The sequence below is a fragment of the Cyprinus carpio genome, chromosome B12, assembly GCF_018340385.1.
Source record: "Cyprinus carpio isolate SPL01 chromosome B12, ASM1834038v1, whole genome shotgun sequence".
NCBI lineage: Eukaryota > Metazoa > Chordata > Actinopteri > Cypriniformes > Cyprinidae > Cyprinus > Cyprinus carpio.
In genome coordinates this window covers 7315085-7333096 of record NC_056608.1, presented here as the reverse complement: position 1 = coordinate 7333096, position 18012 = coordinate 7315085, and the positions used below count along the sequence as shown (strand labels likewise).

The following is an 18012-nucleotide window of genomic DNA, read 5'->3' as shown; positions in this document are numbered from 1 at the left end:
CCTATCATGCGGCAATGCATAGCAACACTTTAGCAACCACCCAGAACACCCTAACAAGTAGCAACCACCCCAAACACCCAAGCAACAGCATAACAACACCCTAGCAACCACCCAGAACATCCCAACATGTAGCAACTGCATCACAATACCTAAGCAACCACCCGAAACACTCTAACAGGTAGCAACTGCATAACAACCACCCCAAACACCCAAGCAACAGCACAGAAACACTCTAGCCACCACCCAGAACACCCTAACATGTAGTAACTGCATAGCAACACCGTAGCAACTACCCAGATTAACTAAATCTATTTGAAATTTGAAACATTCAAACCTTTTCAGAAAAGATTGTATACAAACTTTTTTAATCAGATTTAAAAAAATATAATTATCTGATAAACCAATAAATCTGGTGGATCTTTAAAGAACAGCACCCAAATCAGTCTTATTTCTCTTTTAATTTGAAGCATTTTCAGTAATGTAAAGAAACATTTAATTTGAAAATACTTAAATATCTAAACTTCTATTCTTAATGCATATTTTTATTCCTGCGAATGATTCTCTTTGGAATATTTTAAAACACTTTCTGTAAAGACACAAGTCCTGACTACAAAAAAGGGATTGAACATTGTTTTAATTACAGTAAATGCATAGAATACTCCAGACATAACGAGGCATTTCTTTGGTTAGGTTTACTGTATCATTTCAAAACATTGTCAGCTACTGTACTGTGACTGTTTCCTGAGTCTTACTGCATGTAGAACATGTCATTGATGGACACTGACATTCATCTTGAGGTTTGAGATGCTTATGTTGTGGCTTTTGTAGGATTTTGTCCTGTAGTGTTTGCATTTAAATGTTTGTTATCTAAAATTAAAACATGAAAAACTTTTTTCATTCATCAATTAATTATTTAATAGTTGTATTAAGGCTGTCCTAACTGATGGGCAGCAACACATGGTTAACCAAGATGGTCGATTTGCATGGTCTTCTTAACATCCACAACACAATAAAGCTGGATTTATTGTGACTGTGTCTTGATGTGTTCTCATTGTTCTGTTACGATAAGCCAATTGATGGTGTGTTGTGATTTTAGCTGACCGGTAAGGCAGGGTCAGACATGTGTTTGGGAATTTCTTCCAGGCGTGATGAAGTGTCCAGGTTGCCAGGCAATGAGGGAAAGTGGAGGGATGAACAGAGGCATGGTGCATCTATCAAAATGGGCTGAAGGGCTGGGGCTGAAACAGCATTCGTTTCCAGTTTATCAGGTACACAATCGTCTGATGCAGCTCCCATGTGAACACCACTGGACAGAGAACCCTGGGAATTTGAATTGAATATGGAATCTGGCTGGGCTGAACTCTGGAAACAGAGGGTTAAAGATAGTTAAGTTGTATTACAGTATAACCAGTAACACTTTTGATTGTCATCAGTTTAGTGAATACAGCTCAAGCTAAAGGTTAGGATTTAGTATCAGGATGGTTTTGTAATGACAAATTCAAAGTTCTGTTAGTAATCAAACCTTGTTAAAAAGAAGTACACTTGAGCATACTTTTAAAAGTATGTAATAATATAATTAAAAAATATATACACTGTTGGTGCTGATAGCTGACATACATCACCCAAGCACTAATCCCGACCCAACTACCAATCCCTATCCCACCACCCTCCCTCACCCAACACATATATATATCAAATACAAAAAAACAAAATACGGTGCATTACTGTCCAACACTTTAATGTTTTATGTATTGAAACCTGTGTCATACTTAAAAATATTTGTAATTACACATTTGTAATAAAGTTGCAATTAACTACATATTCACTTTACAGTATATATAATATCAAATAAACACACTACAGTGAAATTTTAAATACTTTGTGCTTTAGTATGTTAGTGCTACACAACACATCAAAAATAAGTGTACTTTAAAGCATGACAAAATATTAAAATAATAATTAAAAATGTACATTAACATAAACCTTTAATTTGTAATAATTACAATGAATTAAATTGTAATAATTTGGCATTATTATAAAGTACAGTATTTAAAAGTGTACGTGAGTTAAGAAACGGTCAGACAACCCATAAAAAAAACGCAGTAAAAAATCTACAAATGCAGTATTTAAAAAAATTAAATTAAGATATGAAGTACACTACAAAAGCACATTCAGTATAATTAAACACAGGTCTTGTTGTGTGGCATTGAAAACCACTTTTACTGGACAGCATTTTTACCTGAATAGTGGTATTTCTACTGTCCAGCTGAATGTTTGGGATCGGGTATATGCTGTGAAGTACTGGGGTGCTGCTTCCGTACAGTATAGCAGAGTCAGGAGTGTGGTTCTCAGGTAATACAGTGCTATATGCTGGGGGCACTGGAGCAATCTGTCGCTGGAGAAGCTGAAGGATCACATTGATGTCTGCTGTCATTCTGGTCTCCAGTCTGGGAGAAACAACAGAACACTGCAGCATTTAAGTAGCTATTTGCTAGACACCTTCATCCATTCAAATATCATCAAGTGACAGCCCCTGGTCACTGTACGTGTCAACAGGGAAGTCGTGGCCTAATGGTTAGAGAGTTTGACTCCTAACCCTAAGGTTGTGGGTTTGAGTCTCGGGCTGGCAATACCAGAACTGAGGTGCCCTTGAGCAAGACACCGAACCCCCAACTGCTCCCCGGGCGCTGCAGCATAAATGGCTGCCCACTGCTCCGGGTGTGTGTTCACGGTGTGTGTGTGTGTTCACTGCTGTGTGTGTGCACTTAGGATGGGTTAAATGCAGAGCACGAATTCTGAGTATGGGTCACCTAACTTGGCTGTATGTCACGTCTCTTATTTAGTTAAGTGTTTGCACCACCTACCTATTAAGTTGGCTCTGCAGGAGCTCCAGTCTGGACTCAAGTTCACTGGGTTGATGCTCAAAGAGCGGTGGTGGGAATGAGGTCCGGACAGATAGGGGGCGCTGAGTCTGTTCAGCGAAATGAGCTGCCTGGTGGTCAGGCCAGTAATGGTACAATCCAGATGGAGGAGGAGCTTGTGTTAAAAGGAGATATTAAATAATAACAATCCAACAACTCAAGAAATGCATTTGGATTTACAGTATGCCATTTAAACTTCATGTTTTTGAGATTTTAAAGACGCACTTTTTCAACTGTCAAAATGTTATTACTAAACAGTAGTTGCAATGAGCCAGTTCTCCATTCCAGTGCTGCAGTGATGTATTTTTCAGGCCAACCTGGAAATTTGCATCACCTTGGTTCCCTCAACAAAAGTGTATTAGGATTTTCTCACTGGCTTTTGAATTATTGTAGAAACTGAGCTCTGTGACCAACAAGAGTTTAGGATTCTTTTGTTCACCATGAATGTCAAATTTTATGAATTTTGAGGCCTAAATGCAATCGTCAGAGGTAAAAAGCCAAAATAAAGGGTGTAAATGAACTACATGGTCACATGACATCAACGTCATCACGATTAAGCTTCCAAATACTCTTTCAGATGTTATAAAAAAATAAAATAAAATAAAAATTCCATAAAAGCAAAAAATTAAATTAACAAGGGGGCATTACAGATATATTTTACGTTGTAGAGCTTGTGTTAACAAAGAACCTTTGAGTTCAGGACGACAGAACTGGAGGAACTAAATACTAACTTATTTCTGCGTTTTGGCCTAGAGCAATATGTATCCTTGCTGCAAACCATGGTTTGGCTTCAGCTGCATTGGGGAAGTCGTGGCCTAATGGTTAGAGAGTCGGACTCCCAATCAAAGGGTTGTGAGTTCGAGTCTCGGGCCGGGAGGAATTGTGGGTGGGGGGAGTGCATGTACAGTTCTCTCTCCACCTTCAATACCATGACTTAGGTGCCCTTGAGCAAAGCATCGAACCCCCAATTGCTCCCCGGGCGCCGCAGCATAAAAATGGCTGCCCACTGCTCCGGGTGTGTGTTCACAGTGTGTTCACTGCTCTGTGTGTGTGCACTTCGGATGGGTTAAATGCAGAGCACGAATTCTGAGTATGGGTCACCATACTTGGCTGAATGTCACTTTCACTCACTTCACTCACTCACTCATTCATGCCTGTAGACAGCTATGAGGTCATCAGTAAATTTTTCATGTTCAAAAATAAAATTTGTTCTCTAAATGACTAATCTGCTGTTTAAAGCTCCTCATATGAGTGTATGCATATATAATTAGGTTTAGACAGTTTGAAAGAAATGTTTAGCGCGAGACGCTGGCAGAGTGAACAAGGCATGAGAGAATTGTTGAGTGAGGGCACGAGAGCACCGTGTTGCCAGATCCAGTTATTATAAGTATCTTTGGTCTTTTCTACTTTAGTAAGCTAACAGAGCGGCAAGTTGCAGTTAAGGGTTAGTTATATCTTTATATTATTTTATTTACAAAAGATTTGAACTCATTTCGGTTTATTGGTTATTTACTTTAATTTTTTTAATTTATTTTCTTACCAATATCTGGCAACACTGCGATGATCGCCAGAAACTAACAGTAATCAAAAGAGCCCACAAACATGTTATTGACAGGATATCACATTGTGTAAGGCAAATGCAAACAAATATATATATATATATATATATTGATATTATCTGTCAGAAACTTTATCTATCAAAACAATAGCGTATGACACAAGTGCAGAGATCTGAAGAACAAGTAGTTACAGAATGAAAAAAACTGCAAACAGCAATGAAGAAGTCTATGCTATTTAATTGAGTATTGTAGTTACATTTTCACAAAATCATGCTAACAATATTCATAAGAGCACTAGACAAAGTTATCATCTGGCAATGGTTATTAATGAAAACTACAACAGTAATATTATTAGTAACAGCATAATATAGTTGTATTACTGTAATAGGGCTATGTATTGATGAATGAAACTACTGATAAAATTATACACCCCTAATGGTGCAATATGATATTATTTAACAATGCTCATTCCTCCAAAACAGAAAACATCTTTCACAAACATCTACATGTCTGTCACTTTTAAAGTGTTAGTGTATATAATGAGTTGTATGTGGGGTTATTATATTATAATTCTTAACCCCACCCCAGACCTCACTAATTTTCAAATGCTGGCTATGGCCATGGCTGCATTCACACCAATTATCAGTATAAATGTCCAAGACCAGAGCAAAATGCAAAAATAAATAAATTAATTAATTAATAAATTAATAAAATTATTATTATTTTTTTAACTACACAGTGCACCTTTAAATATCTCTTAAAGCTTTTGAGCACCTTAATGCTAATATTTAAATAAATACTGTATACCCACCCAAATGCCCCACAGGCATGCCAGGCTCTCTGCTGACCCCAGAAGCACCTCGCGGTGGTATTAGTCTCACAACAGCAGAGGGGTAGTCCAGATGATCTGCGTCCGAGGTGTACTGCTCACCATGGCTGATGGGAGACTTGCTGAGGTTTTCACTGGACTGCAGTGTAGAGCTTTCACAGCTCCACAGCTCCTCCCAGTGCATGTGAGAGGTTGGAGAATGATGGTGACCCAGGGCCAAACACATCCGAGATGGGTATGAGTCATTCTGGTCCATTCCATCTTGAATAGCAAGACGTGCAAGAAGTGCAATTTTTAAGTAAAAAGTTATGTGCTCTCATGATCTATTTCCTGAATTCATCCTTTTTCAACTACATTGACTGCTTTAGCTTTAACATGATCTTTAACATGTTCTCTGCAAATTCATTCACTGTCCTGTAGTCAAGCATCTCGCTCAAAAGCAAAGCTAGATTCGAACTACGGCAAACTGCGAATTAAATTACGCTGAAATATGTCACGTTTCAGTTTTTTGCTATAGACAGTTAACGTCCTTTCACCTTAAAAAATGAGTGTTCTACTCACCTGGCTTGTTGCGTCTGTCTAGTGAGTTTTGGTGGTGTCGTATGCCATTCATATGGTATCCACAGTCCAAATTTTCACTGGTCATCATCTGTTCAGCCTGATTACATATCAGTTAAAACAATGATTACTGTAAAAACATCAACAACTTAATAACAAAATAAGACAACATTTATTATGACTAGAATACAATACTCTATACATAAGATACAAAACAAACATTACATTATTTCATCGGGGATTTAACCAAAAATACATCATCTATGCAGGACTCTATGGTTTGGATTCTAGAATCAGATTTTAGATTTTTGTAATGCTGCATCCACACCATTATATGTCAGTATAAGTCCAAGACAAGAGCACCATCTAAACAACAAACTACATAGTGCACCTTTAGATAACTCTAAAAGCTTTTGAGCATTCCTTTATGCTAATATTATCATAAATACTGTATAAGCACCCGAGTGATCTGAGATTATCACTTTAATGCTCTTCATCTAAATGTATTCTCTTTATTTTTATTAAAACCAACCTATGAGATCGACACGGAATAATTCACATGATATGTGAATATGATGCTATAAATTACCTTTAAAACAAACCTTACAACAGAAATGTCAAAAACAAAAAGTGGATCCCATTGCAAGAAACAAAAATAATCCACGTCCAGGCAATCAGAAGTATTTTAAGTAATTACTACAGAAGTATTGGGCTGTCAAATGTTAGATTTGTCAGTGTTTACAATATTGCACCTCTGAACATATTTAGCATTAATTAATTCAAATTAATAATTAATAAGCCAATTCCTTGATACATAAAGTACTATTTTATCTCAGTATTTAAGAATTAATGAGGGATATGTATAAATGTGTGTGGCGTGTGAGGTTTACACACGTCTTGTAGGTTAAAGGTGATTTCTAGGTTCCTCCAAAAGCTCTCGCCAAATGCAGGGTACATGTCCAGCACCTCTAGAAGGTCATCTCTTTGGATACAGTGAAGGTCACAGTAGGTGAGTGCAGTAACATCAGCGTTACTGTGACCAGGATCTGTATACAGATTTAAAGGCTCGCCAAAGACATCATTCTTCCCTGTATGTGAAACAGGAAGTCGTTTTTATTAGGCTTTAAAAAAGACAATCAATCTAAAAAAAAAGAACTCAAACAGTCAGTGGATCAGTGGTTTGCTGAGGTTTAATTTTAATCTCACCCAAGATGGCCAACACAATGTTATGTTGCGACACTTGAATGGAACCACGGGAGATGAAGTGGAGGGCTTTGATCACGTCGCCGTGGTGATAGAGGGTGTCTCCAGGTGGCGAATGGGTGGTTTTGAAGCGCATGGCGAGAGCTCTCAGACACGCTTTACTCACCCCTCGGAACACCTTACAGTTCTGCAGCAGACTACGATTCAGATGCAAGCAAATATCAGCTTGCAAACACTCAGGAAAACCTTTCAAGACCTATAATTAGAAAAAAAGAGGCACGATTGGGTTTCTGTTATACAGATTAATCTATAATATAGGCAGGAATGATATTTGAGTTACTCATTTTGGCTCAGGTATGTGACCTACTGCATTCATATCAATGCCATTGGTGTAGGACCAGGCATGCTGAAAATATTCCTCCAGTCTCTGCCTCAGTTCTCCAGGTATCTGATGGAAGCGGATAAACTCTTTAACCCGCAGCATCTGGGTGTGATAGCGCGTTGTTCCCGAATAAAGCCTCTGAATTATTGCAGAGACATTCCCGAATATGCTGGCATACATGAGAGCTAAGACAAAGTCAATAGAAAATATTTTGTCAACAGCATAATTTTTTGACATGGAGGTAAGAGGAGGATTATTATAATTAATGAAAACTTTTTAGGTTTAAATGTTACTAGCCAGAATGATTAGTGGGAATGTTCAGGACAGTGGCACAGAAATGAGACATTTCAGCCTTAAACTAAGAAAACGTCTCGGTTACGCATGTAACCCTCGTTCCCTGAAGAAGCGAATGGAGACATTACATCGACAGACGATAGGGGTCTCATTTGGGAGCCCCAATCACCTCTAAGCATTAGAAGAAAAGGCCAATGAGAATTGGGGAGTTGAATTTGCATGCCAAACCACTTCCCTGTACATACAGATATAAGATGGTGGCGGACAGCCACTCATTCAGATTTGTGCTGAGGAGCCGAGACACATCCCGGTATTCAGTGCAGTTCGAAGTTGTGGCATAAAGGACGTAACATCTCCATTCCCTCCTTCAGAGAAAAAGGGTTACATACGTAACTGAGACTTTCGTCGACTGACGTTAGGGGTCCCTATGGAAAATGCTTCAACCTGAACTGTGTTACTTAATTTGAGGATGCAAATGCTGACAGGCAAGCATATCAGAACAAATGTATCTCAAATCTCAACCTTCCCAACACACCCTGTAAGCCAAATAAGTGGGCCCTCCAGGGGTGCCAGAGTTTTCATCTGCAACTGTTGGGGTGGGGGGGTTGGAGGGGAGCACAATGACAAAAAGTAAGGTAATGTGAAAAACTTGAAGGAATCAAGGGGAACATGGTAGAATCCAACCATGGCAGAATCTGAGACATCAATGCCAGGTCCAGAGAGAAGACAACTCTTTACCGGAGGCAGTAACAGACTTCTCCGCCAAGTCTGCAACTGTGGGGCAAGGGAGGACCCAGAGTCCACCGGCGAGGAAAATCTGGGAAAAGCACACGTATCCTAACTAGGAATAGTGCCACAAGCTAAACACTGAGCCCGCCTCCCGCAAATTACCTGATATTACCCAACACACAGGAGGACACAGGCTCAACCAGAAGATTATAGAATCTTGCGAGGGCAGCTCTTTTAGGCTCACCACCTGATCTTGAAAGGGCGTGGTGGGAACCTTGGGCACATAACTAGGCCGGGGTCTCAAGGTAACATGAGAATCAGCTGGACCAAACTCAAGTCACAATTCGTTAACAGAATGCCTGCAGAATGCCTGGCTCAAAGGTGGAGAGTTCACCTCCAGCCCGATGCTCCAGACCGACCAAAGGAGCAAGGCCGTCAACTCAGCCTCTGACTGAGCAGCTGTTGTAGTGGCAGGCTGCTCAGCAGAATTTTCGGCTTCCAAAGACGATAGCCCCTCCTCTGATGCAGGGATAGACATCTTATCCTTTTCCGGAGCCCCGAAAGAGACACTGGGTCAGCCGTGGGATGAACGGCGCCATCTTCCAGGAGCTCAACAGGGCTACACTGAGAGGGGCCGGACTTCCGTGGGGGTTGGCCCAACAGAGCATTCCTGTCCATGATCCTCAGGTCACACTTGTCCCTAACCAATGCAGCCGCAGAGTCTTATGACCCGACAAACTGGGCTGGGTAGAGCCTGAGGGAAGCCACAATATGAATGAGAGGCGCGACCTTAGCGTAGCCATGGACATGTACTCACAATGTGGGCACGAGCCATCCACAAACACACGGTCGGAAAGACACTCAACAATCGTGCGTGCTGTAGAAAATTGTTCTTTTAGTCGGTATGCCCAGGGGAATACCACAGCACTTACCTGTGGTCTAACAGGGCGATCTCTCTGCTGAAATGCATGGGGGGAAGGTAGAACTCGACCAGAGTAACACCTGCAGCTTCAACAAATTTCTTTTTTTCTTCTTCTTGAGAGAAGCAACGCTCACAAAGCGATCGGCTCTGAAGCAAAAATCTGAATGAGTGGATGCACGTCGCCATCTTATATACCTGTATGTATGGGGGAGTGGCTTGGCATGCAAATTCCACTCACCAATTCTCATTGGCCTTTTCCTCTAAAGCTCAGAAGTGATTGGGACTTCAGAGTGAGACCCCTAACATCAGTCGATGTAACGTCGAACGTGACTGACTGAAAGGGAACAAGCTTTATGCAGTGACTTACAGCCAATAAGCATGACACAGATTGAGAAAATCTTCTCTGAGTTGGTGTTTGGAGAGATGTTCCCAAAGCCCACGCTGGTCAGACTACTAAAGGTGAAATAGAGTGCAGTGACGTATTTATCCTGAACGGAGGGTCCCGAGCTGGCATCACTGTCGTTGTAATGCTTCCCCAGTTGGTCAGCCAGGTTATCCAGCCAGCCTGTCTTCATGTAAGGCCTCTCCATATGACCAATGGCATACCAGATACATGCCAACCAATGAGCAATCAACACGAAGGTGCACATGAGCAAGAAGAGGACTGCAGCTCCATACTCCGAGTATCGATCTAATTTTCTGGCTACCCGGACCAAGCGCAGCAGACGAGCTGTCTTCAGCAGGCCAATGAGAGTGGCTGTCGTCTGTAGATTGGATGTTGGGAGGACAAAGAAAGAATAGTATCAGATAAGTTTCAGTCTGATATGGTCAATTTTTAAATGAATATTAAACACTGTATTAGACAAATAATGTCTTAATAAATTGCATTAAGTAAAATTCAGACATTTGAATACATGCAGATTAAAACTGGGCGATAATATAGCTTACATTTTGCAACAAAACAAGCAATTGAGATATGCTATATAGTACTGTATATACTGTATATATTGCCATGAGTATACTGTATGCGGATAAAGTTGAATATATTTATATATGATGATACAAATAATGAGCTCAGATGCAAAAGGCTCTAAGTGCTGTTTGCAATTTTCTTCTAAAATTATCATTTTTCTGAGGCTCCTATGTTTATGTTCAGTTATTTCACTTTAATGACAATGAAAAGAACCTATGTATTGCCATTAGCGTGAAATTACTGAACGTACTGTACACACAGGAGTCTGATAAAACTGCTAATTTTAGAAGAAAATTTAAAACGGCACTTACAGGCTTTTGCATCTGAACTCTTCAAATACAAAAAGTCGTCATTTTAATTTGTCCTTGAAGAGCTCACTTCTTGAAAGCCTGATGATGCCATTATGATGTGGAAGCTTCTTTTCATCATGGAATAAAAAAGGGGGTAATTGCAGCATCTCTTACAATTCTGACTTTCTCACAATTAACACTTTATTCTTGAAATTCTGATGATATAAATTCGCAATTCTGAGAAAAAGTATAAACGAGATATAAACTTGCAATTGCAAGAAAAAAAAAGTCAGAATTGTGAGATAAAAAGATGCAATTAGCTTTTCTATTTTGTATTCCAGGGCGGACACAAAAAAACTGAATTATAAGATGTAAACAGAATTCTGACAAAAAAGTCAGAATTCCAAGATATAAACTCAAAATTGCGAGATGCCATTCTGGAGGCCACAGAGGTGCCTTCGTAGCCTTGTCCTGGTTCCCTGGCTCTGCCACTATGGCAACGGATCTCTGCCCCCCAAAAAAATATTCTTTGGGAAAATTAGGTCCTTTAATGCCCGGAGGGATTCTAGAGGGCGCTCTGGAGGAGCAGACTTTGGGGGGTGCTCTGGAGGAGCGGGCGCTGGAGGGCGCTCTAAAGGAGCGGGGCTGGCTAGCACAGGGGGCTCAGGAGACGAAGGAGGGCTGGACGGGACCAGCGGAGACGAAGGAGTACTAGACGGGACCAGCGGAGGTGAAGGAGATGAAGGAGTGTTTTCTGGAGTGGACTCTGGAGGGAGTGCTGGTGCCTCTTTTTCTGGGCTGAGGGTTGGAATGGATCTTGGACTGGCTCGGGAAAGCAGGGGTGGAACGGAGGGACCAGGCTCATTGGAGCGGTATGTGGAGGGTGCTGGTTTATGGTGAGCTGGAGTGCCAACATGTCTCTGGATAGGGAATGAATGGTTATTTACTTCAAAGAAATCAGAGCAACTTAAAAATTAATAAAGTCTGCTACGGGTCTATAACAATCGTCTGGAGACAAGAATCTAATAAATTATCATCATCCAGTCCATCTGGAAGCACGCATTAGGCATATGATCACTCCAGCTCACCAGATGAAAGACACTTAGGAACTCCTCCACATATCGCTCCAAAGGCCTTCCATCCTGCTGGATGTTTAGTAAAAAATCCTCAGCCCAGTCCATCTTCTTGTTGAGGTCCTGGATTCTGTCACAGTATGTGGTTGTAGAAATCGCACAACAAAGGTGCAAGCATTTATGGTCTTTAATTCCAACTTCAACATCAAAAAAAAGTAGAGCTAAATAGCATCAACACGTGTACCATTAAATGTACATCAATCCATGACGAAGAACAGACAGAAACTAAAGGGTTATAGAGACAGGGATACAAAGGAGCATACGAGATGATTAATCAACACAGGTAAACAGAATGAACTAATCAGGGGAACTAAGGGAAAATCTAAACCAGAACAGGACATAAAACTTAACAATATCAAAGTATGTGCATGACAAAAATGCATGATGTTTTATTAAAGGAATTTTAATATACTGTATAAATTAAAAATGTATTTGTGGCAAATATTAAGTAATATAAGAATATTGACATTTAGAATCCATGTATGTAGACTAGCCTGAAATATGCTACCACTTTTAATGCTCCGATGCAAAGTAAACCGTCATTTCTTTAAGGGAATATAACACATGATTTATATCATATAAATAATGCTGGACACCTGTTAAATGTTTCAAATCTAAAATATGGTGTAATACTTAGCTTAGCATAAATATAAGCACAGGGTCATAGACTTGACATTTATCCTGCTTGAATTAGTTCTAAATGAGAAATGTACATTACTTCATAAGTACTAAATTTGCATCGGTGAATATGAAATATTTTATCTAGGCCTACAATTAGGGTGGCCATATGCACCGTTCATATGGGACACGTCCTGGGCAGGATTTTAATATTGCCTAAAACATCCAAAGCAGTTTGACCAATAATATGCAGGTATTGGACATAATCGACCAATCGGGGGGCTGTGTGAGAGAAGGTGAGATCTACAGGAAACGATCAAAGCGATGCAAATATGCACATGTATTTGTTCATTCATTTGACTTGAAGCGTCACTGCGCACCGATCAAAAAAAGACACCAAAGTATGTGCGAGAGCAATTCGAAAGCATAAGGAGCCGTCTGCTCTGCTCTCTATAGAATGTCACACAACAGTCGACCTGGAGTACATTTCCCAAAAGCAACTATGTAGCAAGTTCTGTCATTACCAATAGAGTTCAACTGACTTAACGACCATAGCTAGCTAACGATGCTTTTGGGAAACGCACCCCTGGACAGTGCAAACAGCCAAAACCTGGATATTTTAGGCAATATTAAAATCATTATGTGTCCCGTATGAACGGCGCATATGGCCACCCAACCTACAATGTTTTTCTTTAATTTTCCGCTGACTGCAGCTGTCAAATTTATCATCGGCGAGGCAAAGCTGATGGCTATTTGTGAAAATGCACTTTGAAGCGTTCGCTTGCGGACTCAGCGGTCAAAAGCTGCAAATGCATTTTGCAGACGTGGCGGCACCCACGGCGGTAAAAAGCACATTCTGGTTGGCCACCTACTTTAAATAAATTCTGAGCTGTAAGAAAAAAAGTCAATTTTAAGATAAAAATCACAATTACTAAACTGATCACATAAAATGTAAAATTGCATTATCTTTTTAATTTTAAAACCTTTTATCATGAACATATGTCCATATTATGATGTCATTTTCTTTTTAAATTATTATTATTGCAATAGTTCCTTAGTTTAAAAGGAGTAACAACATAACCATAATTTATATTGCATATTTAGTTGCATTATGTCAATTAAAATATATAGAGAGAATATACACAGAGATAAAATTAAGACAAATAATAGCTATTATTTCTATATATTTCACCAAAATGTGCTAAAATTGCAAATGACATTCTGGGAAATGTCTGTATCAAGAATAATAATAATTAAATGTTGGTATCATCTATTTAATGTTAAAGTTATATTTTACACAAATGTAGATGAGGCACAAAAATGGCACTTGCTTTTAAAATGATATTTATATAAAAGTACCAGTTTTCTAGATGAATACTACAAAATGCTTAAAAAGATCAACCGAACACATCCCTGGACAGCCTTATGGGTATCACAAATGGAACAAACATTTAATAAAAGTTCATTTTAACTGTATAAATAATTTTTTTGTGCTAATATTTTTATAGAACATTATTAAAGACCATTCTATTAATGTTACTGGAATAATGTCGTAACTTTGAGAGAATCTCAACAAAACATTCAGTATATTCCCTGTTAGCAGGGATTACTGGGTTTTTAGGTCTAAATATTACTAGCCACGTAGTCTAAAGAAGGGTCTGTAGTTCATTATACCTCATCTGATCCAGACCTGAAGATGAGCAGATCAAATGGAATTGCGGCCACCATGTCGATGAGAAACCAGCCTTTGATATAATGGATGGCGATGAGTTTGGGATGGGTCACCACCTCATCGTTATGATTCACGTATGTTGTCCTGAAGGTAATAACAATGTCTATGATGAACAGAACGTCCACTATCATGTCTACTACATTTAAAGGGTTACAAGTGTAACCACAGATGTGTCTCTTCTCCTGCTCCAGCTCATTGAGGAGGAAAGCAGCAGAGTACGGCGTGAAGACTGCTGTGTAGAGCACTAGCAGAAGAATGATCCAGTCCCACATGGCTTTGAAAGGACTGTAGTGTAGCATGATCCACTTGTGAATGTCTGGAGCCTGGAGCTTGTACTCGGGCAAAACATCGGCACCTAGAGACAGGACCTCGACATGGAAAGAGATGATTAGCAAGATTTTATACCAATTGGAGATAAGTCAGGTGCTTTTGCTCTAATCTAAACAAGAACGAATCAGGTGGAATTTCATGGAGTTCCAAAGAACATATTAGGTACCCAGACAGCAAGCAGTTTCGGCCCAGATCCGGCCCACGTGAAATCCATGCGGGCCAGATGTGGGCCGGATCTGGGCTGAAACTGCTTGCTGTCTGGGATATAGCCACACAAAGAAAAAAAAAATTTTTTTAGTTTTTAGGTTGGAAAAAGCAACTTTATCCTTATCTAACTCTTTCTGTTTAAAATTATATCCAAAATTTTGTCGCCAAACAATGCACAGTAAAGGTGCGTCACATTTAATGCAGTTCTGCAACATTTAGGGGTGAATTCCATTCATTTCAGTAGGAATCCGTGCATTTAGGAGTTTCCAAGGACAAAAAAAAAGTTCCCCATGCAGATTTCACTTAAGTTAGTCATGCATAATTGCCGCTCTGACAGACAGAAAACTGCTTGGTTTGAAAGTTGCTATTGTGTGAGCAGTGCTTCATAAATCACTACACTATTGACAATATAAAATGAACTGCTTTCTAACCATGAAGTTTCACAAATGTGACCACACCTTAAAGGAACACTCCCCTTTTTTTTTAAAATAGGCTAATTTTCAAACTACCCTAGAGTTAAACAGTTCAGTTTAACCATTTTAAATAAATTCATCCAATCTCCGGGTCTGGCGGTAACACTTTTAACATAGCTTAGCATAGATCATTGAATCTGATTAGACCGTTAGCATCTCGCTCAAAAATGACCAAAGAGTTTCTGTATTCTTCCTATTTAAAACTTGACTCTTCTGTAGTTACATCGTGTACTAAGACCTACGAATAATGAAACGTTTTTCTAGGCAGATAAGGTTAGGTACTATACTCTCATTCTGGTGTAATAATCAAGGAACTTTGCTGCTGTACCATGGGTGCAGCAGGCGCCTCAAAATAGGCTTATTGGAAGTTACCTAGCTGGGACTATTTTCAGGCACTGCGTAATATCATTGCGCCTGCTGCACCCATGGTACGGCAGCAAAATTCCTTGATTATTACATCAGAATGAGAGTATACTGTAGTTTCTAGCCATATCGGCATAGAAAATCGCAACTTTTCATTTTCCATCGGTCTTAGTACACGATGTCACTAAAGAAAGGGTCAAGTTTTAAATAGGAAAAATCTAGAAACACTTTGGTCATTTTTGAGAGAGATGCTGACAGTCTAATCAGATTCAATGATCTACGCTAAGCTAAAAGTGCTACCGCCAGACCTGGAGATCGGCTGAATGGATTTGAAAACGGTAAAACTCAACTGTTTAACTCTAGGGGAGTTGGAAAATGAGCCTCTTTTCCAAATAAGTGCAGTGTTTCTTTAACACTTTTGAAACCTAATGCTTAAAGTTACACCATGTAACTTTTACTGTAAAACAATTAATGACAGAGAGCAAAAATCTTCTCAACCAAGTCTTCAACCAAATACACTTTGATAAACCTATAATAATGGTTTATATTTTAGAGAGGTCTGGACAGATTTTGCAGGAAATTGCATACATACATGCAGAGGAGTATGTGTCACATAGTGTAGCTTTAAAATGATAAAAAAAAAAAAGATTTGTAAACAGTTTTACAGCTCAAATAATACAGTTTTAACAGAAGAAATGCTTTTATAAAATTCAAAACTTCACACTTCTGCTTTTCAATCCTTAAAGTTGGCATGAAACAAAGGTCGTAGAGGTTATTGTCCAACCCTTGCACTGGTGGATTAAACTCAACTGACATGGAATAAAATTCCACAAATTAATATTAACTTCATGTGATGTTTTCAATTTTTCAAGAACAGAAGGCAGACTTACTACAATCTATGCATGTGCAGTGACTTTATATTACTTTCAGATGAAGCTCCGCCAAGCTTTGACAACAGCCTAACCTCAAAAAGGGGTGAAATTGTCAACTGAACACTTGGGAATGTGACCTGTTTATGTTGTTTTTGAAAAATAAGCAATGATTAGTAAAAATCAAAAAAACATTTGGTATACATAAACACAAACCACAGTTTTAGATAATGTGATCTTGGAACGATTTTATGAGACATGCTTGAAATCTCTGACTTTTGTCCTTAGGCTTTGGTATCTTGGCAATCTAAGCACATTTTGATGAATTATTACAACCTTCTGAAAACTTATACACATGTGATTACAGGGGTCTTATTCTTAGGAAAAACATCTGAGAAGCAGGAGACCTGTTTGCTTTCCTTTTAATCTCATTACTGTCTAAGAGAGACAATTAAGATATTGAAGAGATATCTTAGTGATTTGTATTTCCTATAGATATGAAATGACCTGTAGACACATAAATAATTTTCCTCATTCATATGAAGATCCAGACTGCTCCTCTTTACCAAAGAAAATCTGCACTGCTTTGTAACCCAAGTAGTTGCTGTTTGTCCAGTATAGTGTTATTTAACAGCACCTTCTCATGAAATAATATCAGAACAATAACATCATCCACTCATGAAAGCAAATCCTTTAATGCAAATTCCTGGTTTCCAAAACATGAAGTAGCTTCCAACATCCTACCAGAAAAATTCACAAAATCACAGACAAAATTAAGAAAAGCAAAAAAAAACCAATATCAAATGAACCGTCAACAGTTTCTGTGGTTTGTAACTCCAGGCAAAAATAAGTTGTTTTGTAAATATCCTGTCCTGATGTGATTAAAATTCCTTGCGTAGTCTTGTTCTGATGCAGATCTTTGCCAAAAATTAAAGTCTGTCGCTTTTATTCACCACTTTTTATGTCCACTTATAGCAGATTTTCTATTTGTGGTCATCATATCAATGCTCTGCAGATTTTTTACAATACATTTTCAAAACATACCTAAAATCCACTGTAAATCCTTTAAAGAAACATTGTCTTGATGTATGGAAGCTTCTCTTACGTCACTGTTGGGGTCTCCATCCTTGCTTTTGTTCTACATCTGACCTTAACTGAGAGACACTGCACAATACAGTATAAACTCTCTCTTACCATGCAAGTGCTGCATTCTGTCCATTCTCGCTGAGTTACCGCTGAGTTATGTTACTGGCCCGGCTTTATATGGTGCATAATCCAAATGCCCTTCCTGTACAAAAACATTGAAATGTCTGATAGGGTCATCCTCTAATGACTCGACCCAGAACATTGACAAACAAAGTCTCACGTGGACAAAATCCTGTCAGTGTGAACCAGACAGCTGCCACAGTGGAGGAAACTCTTAAACAAATCAATTACATCACAATCAAACGTGTTCATGAAGGCACAGTTATTTCTTATTGGCGTTTTCAGACTGTTGAATCAACAGAGTGCTTTTGCCCTCAGGACTAACCTCTTACCAGAAAAGATTGAATATGTCAATGGGAAAATTGTCAGAGGAGGATCAATGTTCACACCACATAAAGACTGAACTCGAGGCATGAATACA

The 18012-nt window shown here is 39.1% G+C and overlaps 1 protein-coding gene across 1 annotated transcript; it reads right to left on the bottom strand.

Moving 5' to 3' along the window:
• Positions 1-925: 925 nt before the first annotated feature.
• LOC109102669 (potassium voltage-gated channel subfamily H member 6-like) lies at positions 926-14562 on the bottom strand (the record flags this gene model as incomplete). The annotated part of the gene is made up of 10 exons (XM_042734716.1): positions 926-1362; positions 2240-2447; positions 2865-3036; positions 5292-5570; positions 5871-5967; positions 6762-6955; positions 7074-7326; positions 7438-7637; positions 9765-10161; positions 14086-14562. Coding segments are annotated over 10 exons (2547 nt in total), but the record flags the coding sequence as incomplete, so codon positions are not given.
• Between the last annotated feature and the right edge of the window lie 3450 nt (positions 14563-18012).